This window comes from Octopus bimaculoides, chromosome 26 (assembly GCF_046866305.1).
Source record: "Octopus bimaculoides isolate indiv1 chromosome 26, ASM4686630v1, whole genome shotgun sequence".
NCBI classification, from domain to species: Eukaryota; Metazoa; Mollusca; class Cephalopoda; order Octopoda; family Octopodidae; genus Octopus; species Octopus bimaculoides.
This window is the reverse complement of record NC_142953.1, coordinates 8,413,965-8,438,595: the sequence shown is the minus strand read 5'-3', so window position 1 is coordinate 8,438,595 and position 24,631 is coordinate 8,413,965. Positions and strand designations below refer to the sequence as shown.

Below are 24,631 nucleotides of genomic sequence, written 5' to 3'. Positions count from 1 at the left end.
CTTCCTTTGCATCATAAATTAATGCTGCTGCCATCCAGTACACATTGTACCCGGCCGGAATTTCCTCTATTATAATTTTTGCCGTTCTCCGGCCGAGGTACATGGGTAATAACATAATTTCATCTGTTTTTAACATCAGTGTGGATATTTCTTTGGCAACTTTGGCGCTTTCAAATTGCGCGTCTATTGTAGCATTGCGAGGACCTTTTTCCACGTATTTTAGTTTTTCCCAAACGGGGGCGAGACATTTTTCAACTGTCAGTCTTCTTCATCATAATTCTCTTCTATTTTCTGTTATATACTTTATAACAGTTCTCACAGCTAGATTTTGTAGTATTTCCTTTGGTGGAACTAACCTTCTTTCATTGCCAGTTCTTTTAATTAAATTCCTATATTTGAATAAATGTTCTTTCGAAAATTCAATATCTTGGAATTGTCTGCCAACGGCAGCAGAAAAACTGTTTGTCTTTTTCTTGTCCTTATTTCCTTCTTGGTTGACTTGAATAACTTGTTCTGTCTGGTTATTTTCTTCCTGCAAAAGTGGGAAGTCCACGTTGCACAGCAAAAAATTGAGGCGTGACTCCATGTCGTCCTCCATTGTTCACACACAAAAAGAAGTCTTGTGACAAAAATTATTTTTCCTTTTATGGGAAAACAGTTCAAAAATTAAATTTTCTTTAACAGAAAAACAGTTCAGTTATCCTGTTTATCTATTGTTATTTTATGTTGATGGTTGTTGACTCCCCTCCCCTTACAAGAAAAAGAAAAGAAATGTTGCAAAACACACAAAAAAAAATATCCCCATCCACTTCCAAATCGAAACCCACCCCTAACCCTCCACATAAACACGAATATTATGAAAAAATTGTCTCGTACAATTCAAAAAATGAAGTGTTGCATAACAAGAAAGAAATATACTGTTTTGGACCTATTGAAGGTAAACCACCATACGTGCGGCTAGCAAGAATCGATACTGAACATTATGAACAGTTCAAAAAATGTTATGTGGATGACATTTTTGACGTGAGTCAGTATATTGTCAAAGAAAAAATTGTTTTAACACCTTTATGTCCCTGCAACTCAGCCATTCAGTAAAAGAGACAAATAGAATAAGTATTGGCAGGGTACTCAAAGGAGATACTCAATGATATGGGATGCATATTCAGATAGGCAAAGTACTTTATGACACTAAATACTCAAAGAGATGAATACTGAAAGAGGTGGTGTAGTCAAAGAGATGAATATTCATTGATATACTCAAAAAGATGCTATACTCATTGCTAGAACTATTTATAATGGCGTAGCTAACTTTGCAAGGAAGGGTAGCATTTCTTCTCAACAACAAGGAAATCTGAGACATTTGTGCTTAATGAGAAAAGTCGCAATTTTTGTTGTTCATTGTTTCCATGGCAACTGTTTCTATATAAACCATATGCTGACTACAGGGACTGCTACTGATTGTTACTATGGTGATTGTCAACACAGTTGTTGTGGGACATTTCCATTGTGATGGTTACTATAGTAATATTGCTCTGGTAATTGCTACAATTGTAACGTTACTAAGGTTACAGCTACTGTTCTAGTGCTGCAATGTTGATTGCTATTGCTTTTAGTGTTACTATGGTGATTGCTACAGTTGTAGTGTTACTGTGGAAACTGCTACTGTTAGTCTTACTATAGTGATTTCTAATAGCTGGAATGTTACTACAATACAGCTGTAGTGTTGCTCTGGTGATTGTAATTATGGCTTTAATAATCCTCACCAAGATCCACTTTATTTTTCATCCCACTTGGATCACTAAAGTAAATACCAGTAATATTCTAGGATTCAACGCAATCAACCACACCTCCACCTAACTTACAAAATTAATAAGAAGGTTGTTACTAAGGCAGCAGCTGGCAGAATCATTACCATGCTGGACGAAATGCTTAGCAGCATTTCCTTTGTCTTTTTGTTCTGAGTTCAAATGTCATCAAGGCCAACTTTGCTTTTCATCCTTTCAAGGTCGGTGAAATAAGTATAAGTTGAGCACCGGGGTTGATGTAATTGACTTCACACCTCCCACAAAATTGCTAGCCTTGTGTCAAAATTTGAAACCAATGTGATGGTTGCAACTACCACATTAGCTGTTACCATGATGAGAGTCGCAATTAGTAATGGTTGTTGTTACAATGATGATGGTTACTATGGCTGCTTCAAGTGATTGTTGCTATGGTAAATTCTTTTATCTTTTATTTACTTGTTGGACTGTAGCTATGCTGGAGCACCACCTTTGAAGGGTTCAGTTGAATAAATTGACCTCACTACTTTCTTTTTTTTTTTAAGCCTGATACTTATTCTATCACTCTCTTTTGCTGAACTGCTTAGTTACGGGAGCACAAATAAACACTGGTTGTCAGGCAATGGTGGGGTACAGAGACACACTGTGTATGTACATATACATACATATGTACATACATACATACGTACATATATGTATTCCCTTCTTAACATTCTGTATTTTTATGCTCTCTGTAAATCTATTTCTATTCTTTTACTTGTTTCAGTCATTAGACTACGGCCATGCTGGGGCACTACTTATTCTTCACTAGTTTCAGCCCAAGAGCTGCAGCTATACTGGGGGCACTCCCATTAGCTTTCCTACACTTTCACTACTTGAAACTGCCTCTGATACGTGGCATGTGGTGAATGAGTGTGTTTGATGTTGCTACCTTCATCTGCTATTTAACAGCAATTAACTACCACATTACTGAGTTCATACTCCAAGGAGTAAAATACACTTCATAATTTAGGTTTCTTCTATAATTACAATTAAAACAAAAAAAGGCTCTGTTTACATTTCTCAATTTCTTTGGCCCCAGTTTTACTCCAGTGATGCTATTGATGTTGTTGTTGTTGCCATAATTGATGTTGTAGATGATGTCATTGTTGATATCCTTCTTGTTAATACTATTGATGATGTGTATGTTCTTGTTCTTGTTCTTGTTGTTTGATGTTGTGCTAATGTCACAACGAAGCTGTAAGAAATGCCTTCGTAAGTGACATGCATTCTAGTAGCATATGCCAGTAATTGTTGGAGTAGGACAACCTAGATCTTTACTGGGCCTTCATCCAAGCATAGGCACTAGAAATGGCAGGGCGTTGTATAGACTGCTTTTCACTATTTGCTATGACTCTCTATGCTCTGAGTTCAAATCCCACTGAAGTCAACTTGGCTTTTCAGCTTTTTAGGGTTAATAAAAATGTACCAGTACAGGGTGTTGGATTTCAAATAGATATCAGGCATGGCTGTGTGATAAATAGCTTGCTTTCCAACCACATGGTGCTGGGTTCAGTCCCACTGCTTGGGACCTTTGGCTAGTGTCTTCTTCTATCGTGTTAGGTCAATCAGAGCCTTGTGAGTAAATTTGGTCAATGGAAACTGAAAGAAGCCCGTCGTATATATATATATATATATATATATATATATATATATATATATATATATATATGTATAGGTATGTGTATGAGTTTTTGTGTCTGTGTCTTTCCACCCCCCACCACTTGACAACTGGTGTTGGTTTTGTTTATGTCCCTGCAACTCAGCGGTTCAGCAAAAGAGACAAATAGAATAAGTATTGGATCATCCCATAAATAATGCATTTTTTTATACCTCTTTTATTTTTCAAAATTAAGATAAACAAAGTTCATTTTTAATCTAAAATATACTTTCCTTCATTTTCTACAATACTCTTCCATCTATCTGGAAGACTCGCAAGGCCCCTCTTCCAAAGTTCACTTGTCCATGGCGAAAAATACTCCTCCAGTACTGTTCTGACCTCATCTACAGAATTCATATTTTTTCTGTCCAAATGATTTTGAAGACTGGAATAAATGATAATTCGATGGGGTAATGTCCAGTGAATATGGTGGGTGGGGCAATGTTTCCCATTCAAACTGCTCCAGTCTTTGATTTATGTTGGAGATGAGGTAGCGAACTGGCAGAATTGTTACTGTGCTGGGCAAAATGCTTAGTGGCATTTCTTCTGACAATGTTCTGGGCTCAAATGCTGCCAGGGTTGATTTTGCCTTTTATCTGGGGTTGATAAATTAAGTACCAGTGGAGCACTGGGGGCCAACATCATTGGCTTGCCTCTCCCTGAAATTGTTGGCCTTGTACCAAAATTTGAAACCAATATTAATGTTCGAGATAGTTAGTCTTTGTAAATTTCCTGAATGTTCTCCCACGCCAAATATGCAAACTGATCATGTTGAATACCTATGAACATATCTCTGTATATACACACATATATGGATATATGCTTTTATATGTATAAAAGTTTGTGGGTGTGTATGCATACATGCATGTTTATATGTTTGTATGCATGCGAATATATATATGTATGTATGGATGTATGTACATATGCATGTATATGTAGATATGTTTGTATATGCATATATGATTGTATTTGAATATAAACAGGTAGGTATTTATGTATGCATACATGCATGTATAAGTGTATATATGTGTTTATGTATACATATGTGTATATATGTATGTTTTATGAACATATATATGTATATATATATGCTTTATGAACATATATATGTATATATATATATATATATATATATATATATATACACACACACACACACACATATACATGTAGTTCTGAATATGTAAATGTGCTTGCCTGTGTGTATGTGTGTATGTAAGTGTGTGTATTTGTGAATAAATACATTTATGTCTGTGTGCATGTATGTATATGTATACACTTTTGGTGTATGTCTGTGCAAATGTATGAGTATATGTTTGCAGTGGTGGGGAGGAATAAATCCCCAAAGCAAAGTGAGAAGAAATTTAGAGAAGTCTGTCCGAACTTTAGGTTTAGAACTTTAAGTAGGTAGTGCCAGTGAGAAGGTGGCGGTGGTGGCGGCAGCGGCAACAGTTGATGGTGGGTGGTGGTGGTAGTGGATAGTGGTAGTAAAAGAAGAAGAGACAGAAGAAAATGAAGAAAAAGGCAGAGGAGGTTTTGTGTGCATATGCTTCTAGCCACGTTAAATGTATGCATGTGTATGTATCTGAGTGTGTGTCTGTGAGAGAGAGAGAGAAAGAGAGAGAGAGAAAGAGAGAGAGAGAGTGTGTGTGTGTGTGTGTGTGTGTGTGTGTGTGTGTGTAATCAAATGTGTTTATGGAGGTGTGTGTCTGTATAAACACGTATGCATCTGTGTTTTTTATTTTTTTGCTATCATTTTCATTTACTTTATAAAGTGTCTGTAGGGTATATATATATACATACATATATATATATATATATATATATATATATAGTTAGTGATCGAATATGTGAATTGTACACGTGCTCTGTTTCCTAATTCTCTTCTATCTTCTTTTTTCTGGACTTTTCTCTGCATAACCACCCACTGAAGGGCTATGCTTGAAACATCATACCTTTTACTCTTAAATTTTATAACTTTTTTGTTCAAGTGTCAAATTAATAACATTCAATGTGAGCATTCCTTGCACTTTTGTTGCTTTTGTGTTTTGATTCATCATTTATTATTGATTTGCCTATATCTGTCTGTCTGTCTATCTATCTATCTATATATATAATTATTATTATAAAATCTGGTAATAATCATATATTAATTAATATCGATTAATTATCAGGAGGCCAGCACATCTAAAGAATCAAAGAGATTCAGAATCTCAGGGGATTAAGGTACATTTAAAAAAAATAGCGTGGACAATTAATGTGCTAGAAATAGATCACATCTTGTGTAACCCTAACCCTAACCCTAGCACATTAATTGTCCACGTTAGTGGTCAACGTTATTTTTTTAAAATGTATCTATATATATATATATATATATATATATATATATATATCTTTTCCCAACTAGTCGCCATGATTGATCACTAAATCCACAAGATTTTTTTATTCTCTCTCTGTTTATTTCTTCATATTCCTTCCTGTTGAAGAGTATAGGCTCGAAATGTAAAAGACTTTCTCACTTTCCCGAGTGTCAAACTAATACACCTGTCTTCGTCTTTTGTGATTGGGAAGCAAACTTATTGTCACACACCCATGCCAGCACCTAGGAGTGTATATAGTTGATAAATTAAAGACACCATTTATAAATAACTTAGTATTAGACAAACTCTCTTTCTCTTTCTTTCATTCTTTCTCTCTCTCCCTCTCTCTCGCTTTCTTTCTCTCTATGTATGTATTTATAACATTACTACGTCCTTTCAATTTATTTCCTGTCTTTCTCTCTCACTCTGCCTCCCTCTCTTCCTCCCTCACTGATAATTCCCACTCTTAGTTGTTTGCTTTTTGTGTTTACGTTGTGTGCATTGGTGTGTGTATGTGTGTGTGTGTGTGTGTGTGTCTGCATGTGTGCATGCATGTGTGCGTGCATGCATGCAAGTGTACATGTATATGCGCAAGTATACTTTCTGTATAATTTTACATCAAAACACTGATGATGGTGATGATGATGGATAGATAGATAGTCAGATAGAAAGTTTAACGACAATGCTGAGGATGATAAAGACAGACAGATAGATACACAGACAGGTGGATGATGATGATGATGATGCTGATGATATTTCTATAGTTCCAGAATGTTCAGTACCATGATCAGAAGTTTAACCAGGTAATTGATACTTCAGGTGGGTGAAAAATAGTGTATATAGTATCATGGTACAATTCACACACACACACACACACACACACACACACACACACACACACACACACACACACACACACAAAGCAGACATATATACATATGCATACATGCTTTTTATATATGTACATGCGTACATATTTCTGTATCTGCATATGTATCCGTTTAGTTGTAAATATACAAAGGTACCTCTCTCTCTCTCTTTCACATCCATCCATACACACACACACACACACACACACACATACATACATACATATCCACACACGTGTATACAGACATATCTATGTTTATGTACATGTACTGAAGGCCATAAAAAATTTTGCTTCAACAAAGTCTGACCCATGTAAACATGGAAAAGAAGACATTAAAATGATGATAATATATACATTTACACAAACACACATGCACACAGATATATGGATACACACACACACACACACACAAACATAGACATGTACATACATTTACACACACATACAGAAATAGCTAGACAAATTGACTGAAAGCTAGATCATAGATACACAGATGTACTCACTCACTTTCTCACTTGTTCACATACACACACACTCACATATAAATTTTTCAAGTGAGGGCATGTAGGTTGGTGATTAGAGTGTTGCACTAATGATTGTGAGATTGTGGTTTCTATTCCTGGATCAGGCAGTGCATTGTGTTCTTAAACAAAATACTTCATTTCACATTGTTTGGCAACCACTTCAACATTTATTATGTGGCAATGTCAGTTTGATTGCGGGAGTGATCTTATGGGTGGATCAATATAAACAAATCTGTGCAGGTTGTTCAACAAGAAATTGCAATATCATCTTCTTTGGACTCAAAAGACTGCCAAGAGGATATTACAGAAAAATAGCAGTACAGACAGGCATTTGTTTTCAGGAAAACAGAAAAACAGCAACAATGAATGTACACAAGTCTGGTCCTTTCATCAGTTGTCTATTGAAAATCATCTCAATTTTAATATCTACAGATACAGATTTGGAAGAACTTGAAGGACAAATACGAGAAGTTACATCTTCCATCTTCCAAGAGATCCTGGTGAAATCAGTTGATGCAATTCCTGGACGACTCAAGAAGATGGTAGTGGCATCTGGAGTCCATATCGAATTTTAAATAAAACCTCTGATATCCATCTTTTTGTAAAAATTACAATCAATAAATAATTTATAAGTATTTTAAAACGGAGTTACTTTTCAATCACCCTGTATATACATATATATATATGAATTTGTAGTGTAATATATGGATTCATAGAATCAGCTGGGTATCACAGAAAGTACCTCTAGTGAACTTAGCTGACAGACCACATAGTAAATCTAATAAGTGTAAGATAGAGTGTCCATGCAGCTGATATCCAGGTGATCTGATTAACGAAATTATGTCATGAGAAGTACATAAGCCATAAAAAGTCAGGATGATTCATGGTGTAACCATGATGTTTTAGTGATCTGATGAGCTAGCTTTCTTTATCTGTATTGATTTGTGAATATACCTGTAAACATGGTTTATTATACACTGAAATCATTATTACATGAAGAAAGCTATGTAATGGCTTTAATCTTAAGGATGTCAAATGGTTAAATAAATATAATTACCTCCCATACCTCCTGACCTTTTATGATTTATACACACACACACACACACACACACACACATATATACACAGGATCTCATCAATAAGTATCTGGACTGTTGCCATAGTAATGAAGCTAAAGCTTGCAGAATGAAGCCACTTGACACAGAGTGACCTTCAACTCTGCTATGCATGTGCACTAAGTTTTAATGTTCTAGCTCACTTCTACAGTTTACAGCAGTGCTGCATAAAATGTGATTGTCTCATTGACCATGACAGAGAATGTTGAGCAGAGAATCTACATCAAATTTTGCCAAAAGCTTGGTGATACCTGCCCAAAGCCCTATACAAAGTTGCAGGAAGTGTATGGAGAGGAGTGTATGAGCCGCACGCAAGTGTATGAGTGGTTAGACGTTTCCAAGATGGCTGAAAAAATGTCGATAGTGCTGAACATTCTGGGAGATCAGCAACTAGCAGAACTGAGAAAAACATCACAAATGTCTGTGCAGCTGAAACAAAGGCTCAGTCTTCACAGTGGAAGACCCCAACCTCTCCAAGACCAAAGAAAGCAATCTGTCAAAGCAATGTGACCATTTTTTTTGACTAGAAGGGGATTGTTCATCATGGGTATGGTCCACCTGATCAGACAGTAAATGGGGAGTACCACCGTGAAGTTTTGTGGCATTTGCAGGATGCTATTCATCAGAAAAGGCCACAGTTGCATGCATCCAATGAGTGGCAATTGCAACATGACAACGCACCCACTCATTCAGCACAGCTTGTGCAGTAGTTTTTGGCTAGGCATAGCATTCCCCAGGTCCACAGCCACTGTATTCCCCAGATCTCACCCCTTGAGACTTTTTCCTCTTTCCAAAAATTAAATCCTGCTTGAAAGGAAATCAAAGTGAATGCAAGGAGGCAGCTGCTGATTATCCCAGAAAACGAGTTCCAGGAATGCTTCAGCACTGGATTAAGTGTGTGGCTTCTGAAGGGGACTACTTTGAAAGAGATTAAATGCCAAATTGGTACGTGTTGTAGTTCTGTTTTTATAGCACCAATCTGGATACTTATTGATCAGACCTTGTGTATGTATATACACACACACACACACATACACACAAATATATATAAATAGTTGAATAAATATCTAGATAAATATATATATTTTGTATGCTTGTGTGTGTTAACATGTGTATGTTTGCACATTTATATACACACACACACACACACACACACACACACACACACACACATATATATATATAGAGAGAGTTACAGAGGTATATCTTGATGTGTGCATAATTTATAATTATGTTGCTCTCTATAGTATCTATGTGCACAGCAAAGCATGTTTATCTATATGTGCATGTATGTTTATCTGTATATGTGTGTGTGTGTGTGTGTGTACATGTGTAAATGCTTACCATCATCATCATCAACAGCAGCATAATGATCATACTTATGTTTATTTCACCATGCTGGCTAGGGTTGGCCAGGTTTATGATATCATATATCATTACATCAACATTGTATATCATGTGTGAGGTCCAACCTATCACCACACTGTCTCTTATCTCATCACCTCTCACTTTCTCTTTTAATCTTTCCACCAATAGCAAACCACAAACCTCTAAATACATTCCAGATGACAGAGTTTATAATTTCATTTGGGAACCAATGAAGCTACTTCCACACTAGCAGTCCACAACCTGAGGCCCATAGACATCCATGAATATTTAACTCTTTTGATACCTATCTACCACAGATTGCACCAGATTCTATAATACAATCTCTTTACTTTTCAAAGTGATCTGAACAAAATCTTTCAGAAAAATTCGTTATTTTACTGAAGCTGTTTGATACCAAATTGCCTGAGACATCTCCAGAGATGCATGGTACAAACTTTGTTTTACAAGTAAAATGATCTAAAGTAAAATAAATTGAGAAAAGTTAGTACATTTCAGCTGAAATATGGTAACAAAAGGGTTAAAGCAGAACTGTGAGGTTTCATGTAATGTGATCAAATCTTTAAAAGGCTGCAGTGTAAAATGTATACTTAGCTGCTTTATTTTTTATCTATTTTATTTTTATGCCTTTCTGTGTTTGGACAGTAGCCATGCTGGGGTACAACCTTGAAGGATTTAGTCAAACAAATCGACCCCAGTACTTATTTCTAAACCTGGTACTTATTCTATCAGTTTCTTTTTACAGGATATTAACAAACCAACACTAGTTGTCAAGTAGTGGTGGAGGACAAACACAAACACACACACACACACACACACACATGTGACAAGCTTCTTTCAGTTTCTATCAATCAAATCCACACATGATGTGGTTTGCTGTCACTGTCACTAAATAAATGCTAAAGGGCCCAGTGTAATGATTTAGCTGGGAGCCTATAATGCTGTTAAAACAGCCCTATGATAGGCTGGTCATAACCATAACCAGCCTATCTTTTTAAAAAATGCTGGACTAATTATTTAATGTGTCCTTTCAATGATTAAGATGGTAGGGTATGATCTTAGGGAGAATTAGTTGCTATTTCTTGAAGTTATTGTTGTTACTGATTTTTAGCCCCATGTTAACCTTGATCCAACATACCTATAATTTAAAGTGATCCAACCATGATAATCCACATACCTTAACCCTTATCTGCTAGCACAAAGCCCCTCTCCTCAGGTTTCATGGGCTTGCAAATTGCATAGTGACCTCACTGGTGTTGATGGCATGAGAGAACACCTAGTATACACTGTAAAGTGGTTGACATTAGGAAGGACCTCTATTTATAGAAACTTTGTGAAAGCAGGCACTGGAGCAAGATGCAGACCTTGGAGGCATTGAATCATGTCAAATCATCCAACACATACCAGCATGGAACACAGATGTAAAATGATGATGGCAATGAGTGCATCTAGAACTACTTTATCTAATGTATAGTATAACAGTGAGTATTAGTAAATTTAGTTGTTTAGTTGCAGGTCCTTGACTGAACAGACTTATAATCAAAGGTGTTCCAACATGACTATTCCATTTTTTATACAGTTGTAGTGAATTTAAGATTACATCATGCAATGTGTCATATATTACAATGTTAGTGGCCTTGTTTGTTGTCATTGTTGTTACTTAATCTCAGGTAAACTCTGATTCATTAATCCTATGATCAAAGGTGTTCCAGTTATGACCATCTCATCTTCCAAGGTTATGACTTTCCTTATTTAAGACAGTAAGGTGAGATGTTTGGCTGCTATTTCTAGCAAGTTAAGTAATCATGCATAAGCTTCTGATGTAGCTTTGTAAGTACTTTATGAATACCTGCATGGAAATGAAAATAAAGTAAAAAATAACATACCTTACGAAATTGCCGAGCAAAAACTATCTGAGGTTGTAAAGTTTCTGTGGTAAAGTTGCTTGAGGTATTTGTAAACTTTCCCGAGGCAATGGTAAAGTTTCCCGAAACAGATGTAAATCTTCCAGGAGCAATGGTAGATTTCCCTGGAACAGTGGTAAAGTTCCCTGAGGCAGAGGTATATTTTTCTGAAGCTGAGGTAAACTTCTCCGAAGCAGTGGTAAAGTTTCCTGTGATATTGGTAAATGTCCTAGAAACATTGTCTTTAGAATTAAATGTCCTCATCTGGGACATTTCTTCCCCAGTTTCTCCGAACTGAGGGCAACAAACAGTCTTTTCCATTCTGTTTTCAGTATTACCCTTGCTTTCTCCCTTGCACATTTCTGATACCCCAAGTATTCCCTGTATGAGTCCCCCTTGGTTACAACTTGGAGGGTCTGTTGCAGAACTTGAACCTGCAAGGCTCTGCAGTCGACTAGAAAGATAATTTTTAGCAAGCACAACATTCGTTGCTGGTGTGTGGTCTGAAGTAGGACTGGAAGAAAAGCTGGAATATTTTGGCAGACAGGTTTCACTGGTATCATTGGTTCCAATGCCTTCTCTGGATTCACTGGTGCTGAATTTACTTCCTTCAGTGAATTTAGGAATTGTTTGGAATTCTTGAAAAGTCTCTTGATTTTCTAAAAGAAATGATTTCTCCAATTAGAAACTTTTTTTACATATGAGTGTGTGTATGTGTACACACACACACACAGACATAGATATAAATATACATGCATACATAGATATATACATATACATACATATCTATATATGTGTGTGTGTGTATATATATATATATATATGCATGCATATATATATATATATATATATATATATATACATATTTTTACATACATATATATATACATACATGCATATAAATACATATATTTACATACATATAAACATATACATGCATATATATATACATGCATATACGTACATACATATATACACATACATATATATATACACATGCATTATAGATACATGCATATATACAGGGTGTGGTGAATAAATTGTCGTCTGAATTACGCAAAATTGAAAATAACACTGACATCTCATTTTAACAGACATATTTACCAAAATTACATAAAAATATCTTGAAATACTAAAGAGTAAATTTATTCTATAAACAACCTTGGAATCTCTCGGAACTCTTTTGGATGGTCTCCTTGTTTAAGTTGGTGAATGCTGCAATAATCCTTGCCTTCAGTTCATCTTTGGTGTTACAAAGAGGTTTGTTGGTCTCTCACTCAACTGTGTCCCACACATAATAATCAAAGGATTTGCAATCTGGGGAGTTAGGTGACCAGATGTTAGGGGTGATGTAGTCACAGAAATTGTCTGACAGCCATGACTGGGTTCTCTTACTTGTGTGGTATGGTACAGAGAGTCCTGTTGCTAGGTACAATGGTCATTTGTAACCAAAGGGGATCTTTACTCTTTATGCCCAGTTTTACTTGCAGCACATTTATTCTATGTTGTTCATTCACATTACATTGCACATACAACAGAGCATTCTTACTTCATTTCTTACCAGCCTTCTCAGTTCTTCTACATTCAAGTCCCACATCTGACTACCATGTAACATTGTAGTTCTAACACAAGCATCATACAATCAGCCCTTCACTTTATGGGAAAAGACATTTATTGCCAACAGTGGCAGTAGCTCACTGAACTTTCTCCAACCTGTTCTTACTTTGACTACTATACTTTCAGAGCAGCCACCTCCTTTGCTAATTAAATCTTGTTAACAAGAGCTATCAACTACTTCTAGTGAGCAATCTCTGCCTTCAAAAGCATCTATTTCTTGTGTACATAGTTTATCCTGCTCCAGTGCATATATCACATGCAAAGTTTATGTTCTCTGCTAGTTGGGCTTTGATTCTACTACTTCTGTTGTGTGTCATAGCTTACATTGTGTACAGCATATGAAGTTTATAACTATTCCTTTTCTGCTTATTGAATAAGGCTATTTTCCAGAAAATACCAGGGTTCTGTCTTCTTTCCTACTTACTATAACCTTCATCTTTGCTAAGTTTACCTAGGTCATCAGCATATAGGAGTTTCCAAGGACATCCAGTCTTAACCTTTTCCCATTTAAACCAACCAAATCCAGCCTAAATATTTACCTGTTTTAAGTTCAAACAAGCCAGTTTTTGTCTCTCATACATACCCTACAATGGCATTCTAAAAATAATCACATCATCAAAATCTCAAAGCTATGAGGTAATGCATGATTAATTCAAAACAATGTGATTGAATAAGTATTACATTTGACTGAGTAATCTGAATGCTAAAAGGTTAAACTCCTCTGTGATGATCTTAGGACTATGATGAATTCTGAGGACTGAAACTTGATGAACTTGATCGCTGAAGTCATTGATGACTCTCACTTTCCTCACTGCATTTTTGTACATAGCTTGTACAGCCCTCACAAGCCATTCATCTACACCCAGTTTTCCTCAAACATCTCCAAATTATTGAGTGTGGTACTCTGCCAAATGCTTTCTCTAGATCAGTGGTTTCCAACCACTTTTTACCTATGGACTCCTTTGGTTCCAATTTTACTAAGGTGGACCCCCATAGCCATTCGATGTCAAAAAATTCCAATTATATTTTAATAATTAGATATTATTAGGAATTGCATTAAAAAATTGTCAAAATATTTTGTGTATTGTAGAAGTATAAACAATTTATTGCAGATAAATTAATAAAATTTTTATATGGACTTCCAAGGACCCTAGCTGAGAACCACTTCTCTAAATCAATGAATGGCAGGAATAGCAGTTTATTCATAACCAAGTATTTCTCCTGCAGTTGCCCCACAAGGAAGATTTCAACCATGGGGCCTCTTCCAGGAACAAAGCTAAGCTGCATCATCTCATTTATGTCTGAATAGAAGATGGAGTGTTTTCAGGGCTGGAACATTCTTGAATATAAGTCTGCTGGTGTCACAGCTGAGGGTGAAGTGGAGAAACAAGGAAGAGACAAGGCTGGAAAAGGAGGAAGAGATGGGAAAGATTTAAAGAAGTGGAAAGAGATTACTACTCTTTTCTTCCCTATTTTAATTATATTAATTTATAAACTCCAGTTTCTGATTGAATATTCCTTGTTTAACTCAAGTGTTGCTGCGTTTAGTGGCCGTTATTTTAAGATGGAGTTCGAGAAAGCAAAGCAAAGTTCTAAGAAATCCTTCCTCCCAATAGCTGCAGGCACTGCCTATCAATATCACATAGATAGACACGCGAGTGCCAAGATCCTCCATAGATAAAGGGGAAGAAAATAGTTAAACAGTTTAAATTGACGTAAAGAGTGGGGAGAGGGGGTAAAGATAGAAGGGGAGGAGGGGAAAAGGAAGAGGAGTAGGTGGTGGATGAGGAAGAGAAAGAAATGTGTGATGTGGCATAGCTCAGAAGATTTACACAGTGGTTGTCAGTATACATGTATGTACATATAAATATATGCATTTGTGTGTTTACACACACACACACACACCATGTATGCATGTGTGAGTATAAACAGCAAGATAGAGAGATGTATAAGAATAATATAACACGAGGATGGAAGATATCAGACTTTAGTAGTGGATCACAACATTTGTTTCTGCACCACACATCAGCTTTAGGTTGCTGAGCTTATATTCATATATCATTATGGCTCAGTGGTTAGAGCGTTGAACTTACGACCATGAGGTTGTGAGTTTGAATCCCGGACCAGGCTGCATGCTGTATTCTTGAGCAAGACACTTTATTTCACGTTGCTCCAGTTTACTCAGCTGTAGAAATGAGTTACGACATCACTGGTGCCAAGCTGTATCGGCCCCTGTGCCTTTCCCTTGGATAACATCAGTGGTGTGGAGAGGGGAGGTTGGTATGCATGGGTGACTGCTGGTCTTCCATAAAACAACCTTGCCCGGACTTGTGCCAACCCAATATTAAGAGGTTTGTTTTTGCCAGGTTTTGACTTTATCTTCTCCCTTACTCCCTTTGTTTCTTCTGTTCTATCCCTGTTCTTTTCTTCTTATGCTGTAGAAATTCCCCTTTCCCTGGCCCTTAGATCTTATTCTGCTTTCTCTCTCCCTTCGACCATTTATATTTGCTAGCACTACTATATGAACCGCATTTTCCAGTCTTCTTTTGATAAGGAGAACCAGACATTGTAATACCTTCGTGTGACTGGTTACTAGTTACATACCCTTGACTTTTTGCACATTTCACACAGAAATTATGATTATTATGTAACTCTAGGATTCTTGAAACAGCTGTTGTGTGAAGAAATTACATATTTTCTTCATATTCTTTTATGTTCCACGTGTGTATATGTATATATATATGTGTGTGTGTATGTGTGTATATATATATGTGTCAGACCTAACTGAGTTTATCTGTTATCTGCATTACTACCTCCATATCAGCTTGATTTGAATTTCTCTTATATTCACTCTTGTTTTGGTGGGCCTTGCACTGGATGGAGAAGGACACATTGGATAATGTAGGAAGACCTATGTACACTATGTTTCAAAAACCTATAAAGAAAAGTTTGTCTACTGTTTAATAAATAAACTGTGAAGAGAATGTGATCTTACCTTTAACTATAATGTAACTTGTGCATATTAAGTTACCCAATGGGTTAGTAGCTGTGAACTGGTAGCAGCCGTCATCTTCTGGCATCACATGACTGATGACAAGGTAATGTAGGTCCCTGTCATGAGTTATCTGGATGCGGCCATCTGAACGAATTTCTTTGCCCTTGAATATCCATGAAACTGTAGCTTCAGGGTCACTTGTGACACAACACTGCAACCGAGTGGGGCTCCCCCTCAGTGCCGTCACAGTTTCTATAGACTGCACTATTGTTGGTGGGATGCCAAGCACTGTAACAGAGATGCAATATTTAAAAAGAAACTATGAAAACACACACACACACACACACACACACACATATATATATAATCTAATATACACATTTACAACAGAGCTACTGATAGTTTCATGCTTTAGAGATACAATAATTTGGCAGCATTATATAACATGCCATGTATCTCCATGCAATTTTTCAGGCTTTGTTGCTTGGAGATAAATGGCATGTTATATAAATCTGCCAAATTAACGTATCTTATAAGCATGAAACTATTGTAGCTCTTTTGTTATTGTGTATACTAAATGATATTTATCTCTCACTGGATGGAGTACTTTTTTTGCTGACTCTACTTATATTGGAACTGTGAACTATATATATGTAAAGGCACATTTCAACTTACAAGCTACATCTTTTTCGACTATGTTGTTTTTGTTTTTTAAGAAATAAACCTCAGTCAGTTTATCTGACTTTACATTGCTATGGGTGTGAGTGTGTATGTGTGTGTGTGTGTTTTATTTACATCATTAGAATTCGGAAACTGGGAGAGATATGAAATAAATCATTTTTAATGTTGGAACTCAAAGTAGATAAAGCTATAAATAACAACATGTAGAATATCAGGTTAAGAAAAACCTCTTGAGCTGAAAATGTTAAAGGCTGCTCTGAGACTTGAACCCACATCTTCTGTAGACATGACAGAGATTCTACTATTATACCAAAGCAACCCTGTCAAGGTTTTTTTAAGCCAATATTCTACATACTATTATTTATTAGCTTTATCTACTTTCAGTTCCAACAGAATCCACAAAAAAAAAAAAAAATGTACTCGATTGGTTGTGTATTAAATTAAGATATATCATCACCATCATCATCATCATTTAGTGTTTATTTTCCATGCTGGCATAGGTGAGACAGTTTGACTGGAACTAGTAAGGCAGAGAGCTGTACCAGGCTCTAACCTGATTTTGGCTTGGTTTCTACTGCTGGATGCCTTTCCTAATGCCAACCACTCTAAGAGTGTAGTGGGTACCTTTTACATGTCACCAGCTCTGGTTCCTTTTACATATAGGCTATGTGTATTTGTATTTATTTTTCTTCTGTTGTAAGATTTAAGCATTAGAAGCTGTTTAAGTTGTTTCCCTTTATTTGATTTACTTTCTAAACTATTCAACACAGACATGAGTTCTTTGTTTCATAATGCTCAATTAATGTTTTTATGTTCATAAATTCTGATGATCAAATTAATTTTCTCATTGATAAATCTAATCAACATATGTAATATGCTTTGTGTCATCAATATATATGTATATATATTTAATACATATTTATATATACTTCTATATATACCCTTATTCTACTTCATATATTCCACTATTAACTTTATATTCAACTTACTGTGAGGTATCAGGTTTTCAGTTTAAGCCTATTTACTTATTACACTACAATTATGTATTTCTTCATTTAACTAGACTAACAAATAAAACAAATAACTGAAATTACAGATTGAACATTCAGAAAGCCAAGGTGTGTTGGTGCTTCCTCATATCTATACAAAAAATATTGTTCTTCAGGAACTTTTACAGTGAATCTAAATAATAATGCTTATTGTGCATATTTGTAGCTTTTGCCAGGAATGTGTCAAATATGCTATAAATGTGCAGCTTTAGCATAAACTAAACCTATCTCTTGAAAGCTTTTACAAAATATATGTAACTTGTTTCTAAGATCATGTACCCATGTGTAAATATGCATATATTTTTGTAGTTTTGAATACATTTACAAGTAAAACACTTGTGAAATTAAGAAGAGCACTTATTGTAGAAAACAGCAATGCAGAATAACAAGTGAATTATTGACTGCAACATGATGCATATATTAAAAGTATATATATATAATAATACATATATAAAAAGTATATATAGAATAATATATATCTGTATATATTCTACAGAGCCAACCATGTCAATCATCCAGAAATACTTTTCTTTTTAATCCAAATAAGTTTTGAACAACTTACCAGAAAGTTCTGCCCTTGTTTCACAAGAACCAGCTCTATTTGTTGCTGTACATACATAGGTTCCTGCGTCTTCTGCAAGTGACTCCTGCAACTGTAGAATGGCAGATTGACCATCATAGGAAATCTTGTATAACTCATTCTCTGTTAGTATCACATCATTGTGTTTCCAGAGCAGACTGGGTTGTGGCAAACCATCCACTTTCCATTCAAAGACAGCTGAAGAACCGGCCTTCACTGTAACATCTTCTAAGTCAGCTCTGACTGCTGGTGCTCTCTCTTGTACAGTGGAACAACATTGCTCTGGAAGTAGATTTTGTTGATTCATTTGTTAATGTTAAAATTTTGTAAAATCTTAATTTTTCACCCCTTACTTTCCTACCATGAGGTCTAGGGTTTGGTTCCACTGCATGGAACCTTTGGCAAGTACCTCCTACTATATCTCTGGGCCAACAAAAACATTGAGAATGGATTTGGTAGATCAAAATTGAAAGAAATCCATCATGTATTATACATACTAATGAAAGCAGTCCAATGATGGCTTAGCTGACTGAAACCCTGAAGTCACAGTTAACAACATTCTTGCATAAAAATAAATTTTTACTTTGCAAAAGTATAGAGTAATCCATCTGATTAATGTAAAATAAATTATTTTTGTTATAATTGAATATAAAAACAAACATTAATAAATAAATATATATATATATATATATATATATATATATATAAAATGTATGTATATATGTGTGTGTGAAGGCATATGGCTCAGTGGTTAGAGCATCAAGCTTACGATTGTGAGTTTGATTCCCGGACCAGGTTGCATGTTGTGTTCTTGAGCAAGACACTTTATTTCATATTGCTCCAGTTCACTCAGCTGTAGAAATGAGTTGACATCGCTGGTGCCAAGCTGTATCAGCCTTTCTCTTTCCCTTGGATAACATCGGTGGCATGGAGAGGGGAGGCTGGTAAGCATGGGCAACTGCTGGTCTCTCATAGAAACAACCCTAGGTTTTGCATTCACCAGTGAGGCAACTTTCCACCCAGACTTGTACACCAGATGGGAACCTCCTGGGTGAACCCATGGTCATTCGCGACCAATGGAGTTGAGTTTATATATATATATACATATATATATATACATATATACATATATATATATATATATATATATATATATATATATATATATATATATATATGTATATACGTACTGAATCAGCTGACTGACCTCAATGAGCTAGGTTTCTATCAGGAGCCTATGAAATTCTAAGTTGCATGGAACTGAATCAAACTGTTTTAAATAATAATATAAGTAACTCTTACTAAATGTGTTGTGTGCTTGTATGAGTTGGACAGGGTTAATTGAAGCATATTTTCTATAACCAGATGCCCTTAATGTCACCAACCCACACCTGTTTCCAAGCAAGCTAATATTCCTTCATTTTTCGAATGTAAACATTCGAATGTTTGCACACAAACACACATAGATGGACAGATTGATTGATAGCCGCACATACAAATTATAATTATTTATATACACAAAGACAAAATACCATATAAAGTAGACAGAAGATTAAGTGTAGGAGAGAGAGAGAGAGAGAGAGAGAGAAAGAAAAAGAGAGAAAGAGAGAGAGAGAGAGAGAAAGAGAGAGAGAGAGAGAGAGAGAACCTTTCCATTGCTGATATCTCTTCATTTCTGAAACAACCAATTCTTGTGATTCTTCTGACGTTTCTGGAAATGTCTCACCATTCTTCTGTAGCTGTAACCCATTTTGATGCCTGAAACTCACAGCTTCATGCTTTTCAGAACTGCAACTACTACTACTGCTGCTGCTGCTGTTGTTGTTGTCGTTTAAAAAGTTGGTCTGGTTTTTCATGCCATCTGCAAAAGCCAACTTCGGAGAAACAGGTTCCTCTAAAATGTGTTTGCTAGATATTGTTTTAATACTGCTGTTGACATTATTAATGACTCTTTGACAAGGTGCAAGATTTATTGTGGCAAATGAACATTTCATTATATTTGTTTGGATGTTTGATTCCCTTAAAGACTTCTGTTGGCAATCTTCCATTTTTGTTTCTTTACACTTGGAACTAAGAACTGAGCTCGTATCTTTTAGCACTGAGCAGAAATTTCTGGCCACAGGGTTAGTTCTAATAATGAATGTTTCAACAGGATATGATGGTAGTTCCATGGACCACTCTGATTTTCTCATCAAGCAGTCTCCATCTTTCAGCTCCTGTGTTTCATTTGTAATCAAACTATCACTTTTAATAACATTGTTGCATTCCCGAGGTTTTGCTGGGTGGAACAGACTGCTGCACTTTATCACCTTATCTTGAGCAATAACATCAGAACTTGCTTTGACAGAGGGAGCATTTTTCTCTTTAAGGCATTTATACATCTCCCTATCCAATTCCATACAAGTTTGAGGTGATACTCTCTCATGACAAAATTCATTTGAGTATTCTGATTTAATGTCAGTTTCCTGGCTTCTGCAATCTCTTGTGATTTGAGGATTTTCATTAAGTGATACATTCCCAGAGATTTTGTTATGGTTAACAGGAGATAATGTTTTCAATATTGCACACTTAGAATTTTCAGCAAGTGTACAATAACTGGTGAAGAGATGTCCTTCATCTGTGGTCTCTGTAGACTTTGAGAAATCTGTGTTGCATTGAGGAATGTGTTCAGGGTGATCAGAATCAATGAGAATACTTTCCTGCTTCTGAGGTTCCTTACTGCAGTTTTTGATCGAAAGTCTTCTGGTGCCCTTCCATAATCCATTACAGTTAAATCCATTTCGAGAGTTAGCTAAACAGCCAACAGTCAGTGTTGATACCATGTTTTCCTTCTGTGCATCTACAAAGAAATATTAACAGGAAGGTTAGATTCTCTAGACATTGTGTTTCATTTTCTTAAATAGTTAAGTTAAATGGCTGAGTGGATTAGATATTGGCTTTAATAATTTATTAGAAGTTCAAATCTACTGCCCTTCCTATCATCAACTCTCACCTAATTCTTCCACATAAGGTAATATCTCCCCATGACCAGACATGTATTCATGCAAGACCGGAAATGAAGAACACCACTTGCATGATAGTGACACTTGTTTACAGTTATTGTGTATACTTAGGCACTACCTACATAACTCTTTTCCATCAGTTCCAAGTTTATCACTTATGACACCACTGGTCTACTTACCAATCTCATCAACATTGTGGATTTCCTTTCTATCACATATTGGAGTGTACCTATTTATTACAAACTTTTCACATTCCCAACTCTTCTTGATTTCCTGCAATATATATTTTTTTATATAAATGACTTTGCATTTCTCTTCAATATGTTATTTCTTCAATTTTTTTTACTTGTTTTAGTCATTAGACTGCAGCCATGCTGGGGCACTGCCTTCAAAAATTTTTAGTCAAATGAATTGATCCCAGTACTTATCTTTTATTATTTGGTGCTTATTCTATCAGTCTCTTTTTGCTGAACCACTACATTATGGAGACAAACACATCAGCACTGGCTGTCAAGCAGCGGTGGGGGACAAATACAGACACAAACACACACACACACACAACAGGCTTCTTTCAGTTTCCATCTACCAAATAAATTTACAAGGCTTTGGTCAGCCAAATACTACAGTAGAAGATACTTGCCCAAGCTACCACACGTTATTTTGTTGTTACATACATTGTCTCTTTTTGGACACCCCATTACCACCCCACTTTTCTTCAGCGTCCACCCCCCGCTCTTTCCACAGCCTTCTATGGGAACCACTGCTCTAATACCTATATGAAACAAGCCCACCAGCGGCTGTCAAAGTGGTCGTTTGATCTGCTAGAAATAGCAGCCAGATCCAGTCGTGTTACACCTTACCATTCTTTAAAAATAGGAAATATTGTATATGGGGAATGTATAGATGGAACACCTTTAATCAAAGGCCTACTCAATAAGGTCCAACCTCGAGCTAAACAACAACAACAGAAATCTTGATGTTTAATGTTAAATCTCAATCGCACACTATCAGGCTGCTTTACGATAAAAGGCATTTCAACCGCGACAATCTTGTCCTATATAAGACATAGAGAACCGAAGGCTAAATACATTCTCTCTTTTAAAACAGAGTTGAGCGTAGTATACAGGAAATTTGGCTGCGGATTCCAAGAGATTGAACGACCACACCAAAATTCAATTTTGAATGTGAATCAAACAATGCGTTTTCAAGGGAAGTAACTCTAAAAGCAAACAATAAAACCATTGTAATTACTTCCCTTATTTCTTATGCTAGCGGGTGGCGTACTTTTTTTTTTTTTTTACATGCTGATCTTAGATCCCGGCAATCTCAGTTTTGCCTTTCATCCTTTATTTGTCAGTAAAATAATGTACCAATCACAAACAGTGTATCGATAATACAATTACCTAAATTTGGAGCTAGTACATATTTTTATAAATCTTTTACTTGTTTCAGACATTGAACTGCCGCCATACTTGGAGCAGCGCTTTGAAGGGCTTAGTCGAACAAATCAACCACAATAATTATTTTAAAAATCTGATACTTATTCTATCTATCTCTTTGCCGGACCACTAAATTACAGGAACGTAAACAAACAAACACTGGTTGTGAAGCAGTGGGAAGCACAAGCACAAAGATACCCCCCCCCCCATATATATGTGGTGGGGTGTATACACGACGAGGTTCTTTCAGTTTTCGTCTGCCACATCCAGTCACAAGGCTTCAGTCGACTCGGCGTTATAGTAGAAGACACTTGACTAATGTGACACGCAGTGGAACTTAACTCGTAACCATGTGGTTGGAAAGCAAACTTCTTACCACACTGCTACGTTTGTGCCCATATTTCATAAAATCTAAGAGTACCGTGCGGCTATAATATCCGAAAGGCCACGATTTCAACTCAATTGGGTCTCATTAGATTCGATGCGGTTGAAAAAGATAATAAAGCATCGTTTTATCTAAATAAGTGGTTCTCAAACTATTTTCCCCCCTATGGACCCCTTTGATTCCTATTTTACTTGGATGGACCCTCCTCGCCAGTCGATGTTAAAAAAAAACCATATTTTTACAATTAGATATTATTAGAAATTGTATTAAAAAATTGTTAAGATATTTTGTGTATTGTAAAAGTATAAGCAATTTATTGCAGATAAATTTTAACAACAAAATCTTATGGGCTTCCAAGGTCTATATGGTCCCCGATTGTGAAGCACTGATCAAAACAATTCAATATCTGCTTCGATATGACTTCCACTAACTGCACAAAAGTTTTGCATTTGGAAAGGCAGTTAACCCTTTTGTTACCATATTTTTCTTGAAATACTGCTCTTTGTCTCAATGGATTACAATTATAAAAGAAGAGTATCGTAAAATAACTCATTATTAAGTAGATGTTTAAGGCGGCGAGCTATCAGAATCGTTAGTACGTCGGACATAAGTTCAAATTTCGCTGTGGTTGGCTTTGTCTTTCATCCTTTCAGGAGCGATAAAATAAGTACCAATTGAATACTGGATTCGATGCAGTCAACTTACCCCTCCCCAGAAATTGCTGGCCTTGTGGCAAAATTTGAAACCATTATTAAGTAGATGCTTAAGGCGGTGATCAGGTAGAATCGTTAGTACGTCGGACAAGATGCTAAGCGGAATTTCATCGGTCTTTACGTTATTATTTCAAATTCGCCGAGGTCGACTTTGCCTTTCATCCTTCTGGATCAATAAAATAAGTACCAGTTGAGTACTGGGGTCGATGTAATCGACCAGACCCTACCCTCAAAATTTCTGGCTGTGCGCTTATACAAGAAAGATTATTAAGTAGATGTTTGGAATATGATTTAACGTGAAATCTTAGTAGAAAATTTTGATTGAGATCACTTTAAAAGAGGAGGTTTGTACCAGAGAACCAGGAGCGGTCTTTGGCTGGCTAGTATCACAAGGGTTGTGATGTTAAGTTCATTAAATGTTCTCCAAATGTTACATTGTGAGCCGAGGATCGTAAATCTGGGCTGGTGGGTGGATAATCAGCAAAAGTTTTGAACCAATGTGTTAGAAATAAATCGATGGAAATACATAC

At 36.0% G+C, this 24,631-nt stretch overlaps 1 protein-coding gene and 1 long non-coding RNA gene across 18 annotated transcripts in view; one reads left to right on the top strand and one right to left on the bottom strand.

Moving 5' to 3' along the window:
• Positions 1 to 24,631, bottom strand: part of LOC106870346 (uncharacterized) — a 235,788-nt gene that overhangs the window by 184,140 nt on the left and 27,017 nt on the right. For all 16 annotated transcript variants that reach the window (XR_016238506.1, XM_089342558.1, XM_089342564.1 and 13 more), the window contains 4 exons: positions 20,211 to 21,401; positions 18,545 to 18,844; positions 16,253 to 16,540; positions 11,623 to 12,299 (listed from right to left, as the gene is read on the bottom strand). Coding sequence is in view for 15 of the 16 variants with exons in the window: in XM_089342558.1 (XP_089198684.1) it covers positions 11,623 to 12,299; positions 16,253 to 16,540; positions 18,545 to 18,844; positions 20,211 to 21,401 (2,456 nt within the window). In the remaining variant the exon portion in view is untranslated. The remainder of the gene's footprint in view (positions 1 to 11,622; positions 12,300 to 16,252; positions 16,541 to 18,544; positions 18,845 to 20,210; positions 21,402 to 24,631) is intronic.
• LOC149130930 (uncharacterized) lies at positions 1,530 to 7,871 on the top strand. Of its 2 annotated transcripts, XR_016238503.1 has the most exons (3): positions 1,530 to 2,215; positions 6,605 to 6,659; positions 7,668 to 7,871. It is a non-coding gene; the product is annotated as an uncharacterized LOC149130930 (long non-coding RNA). The 2 variants fall into 2 exon arrangements; XR_016238502.1 differs by lacking the exon at positions 6,605 to 6,659 and having other exon boundaries at positions 1,536 to 2,215.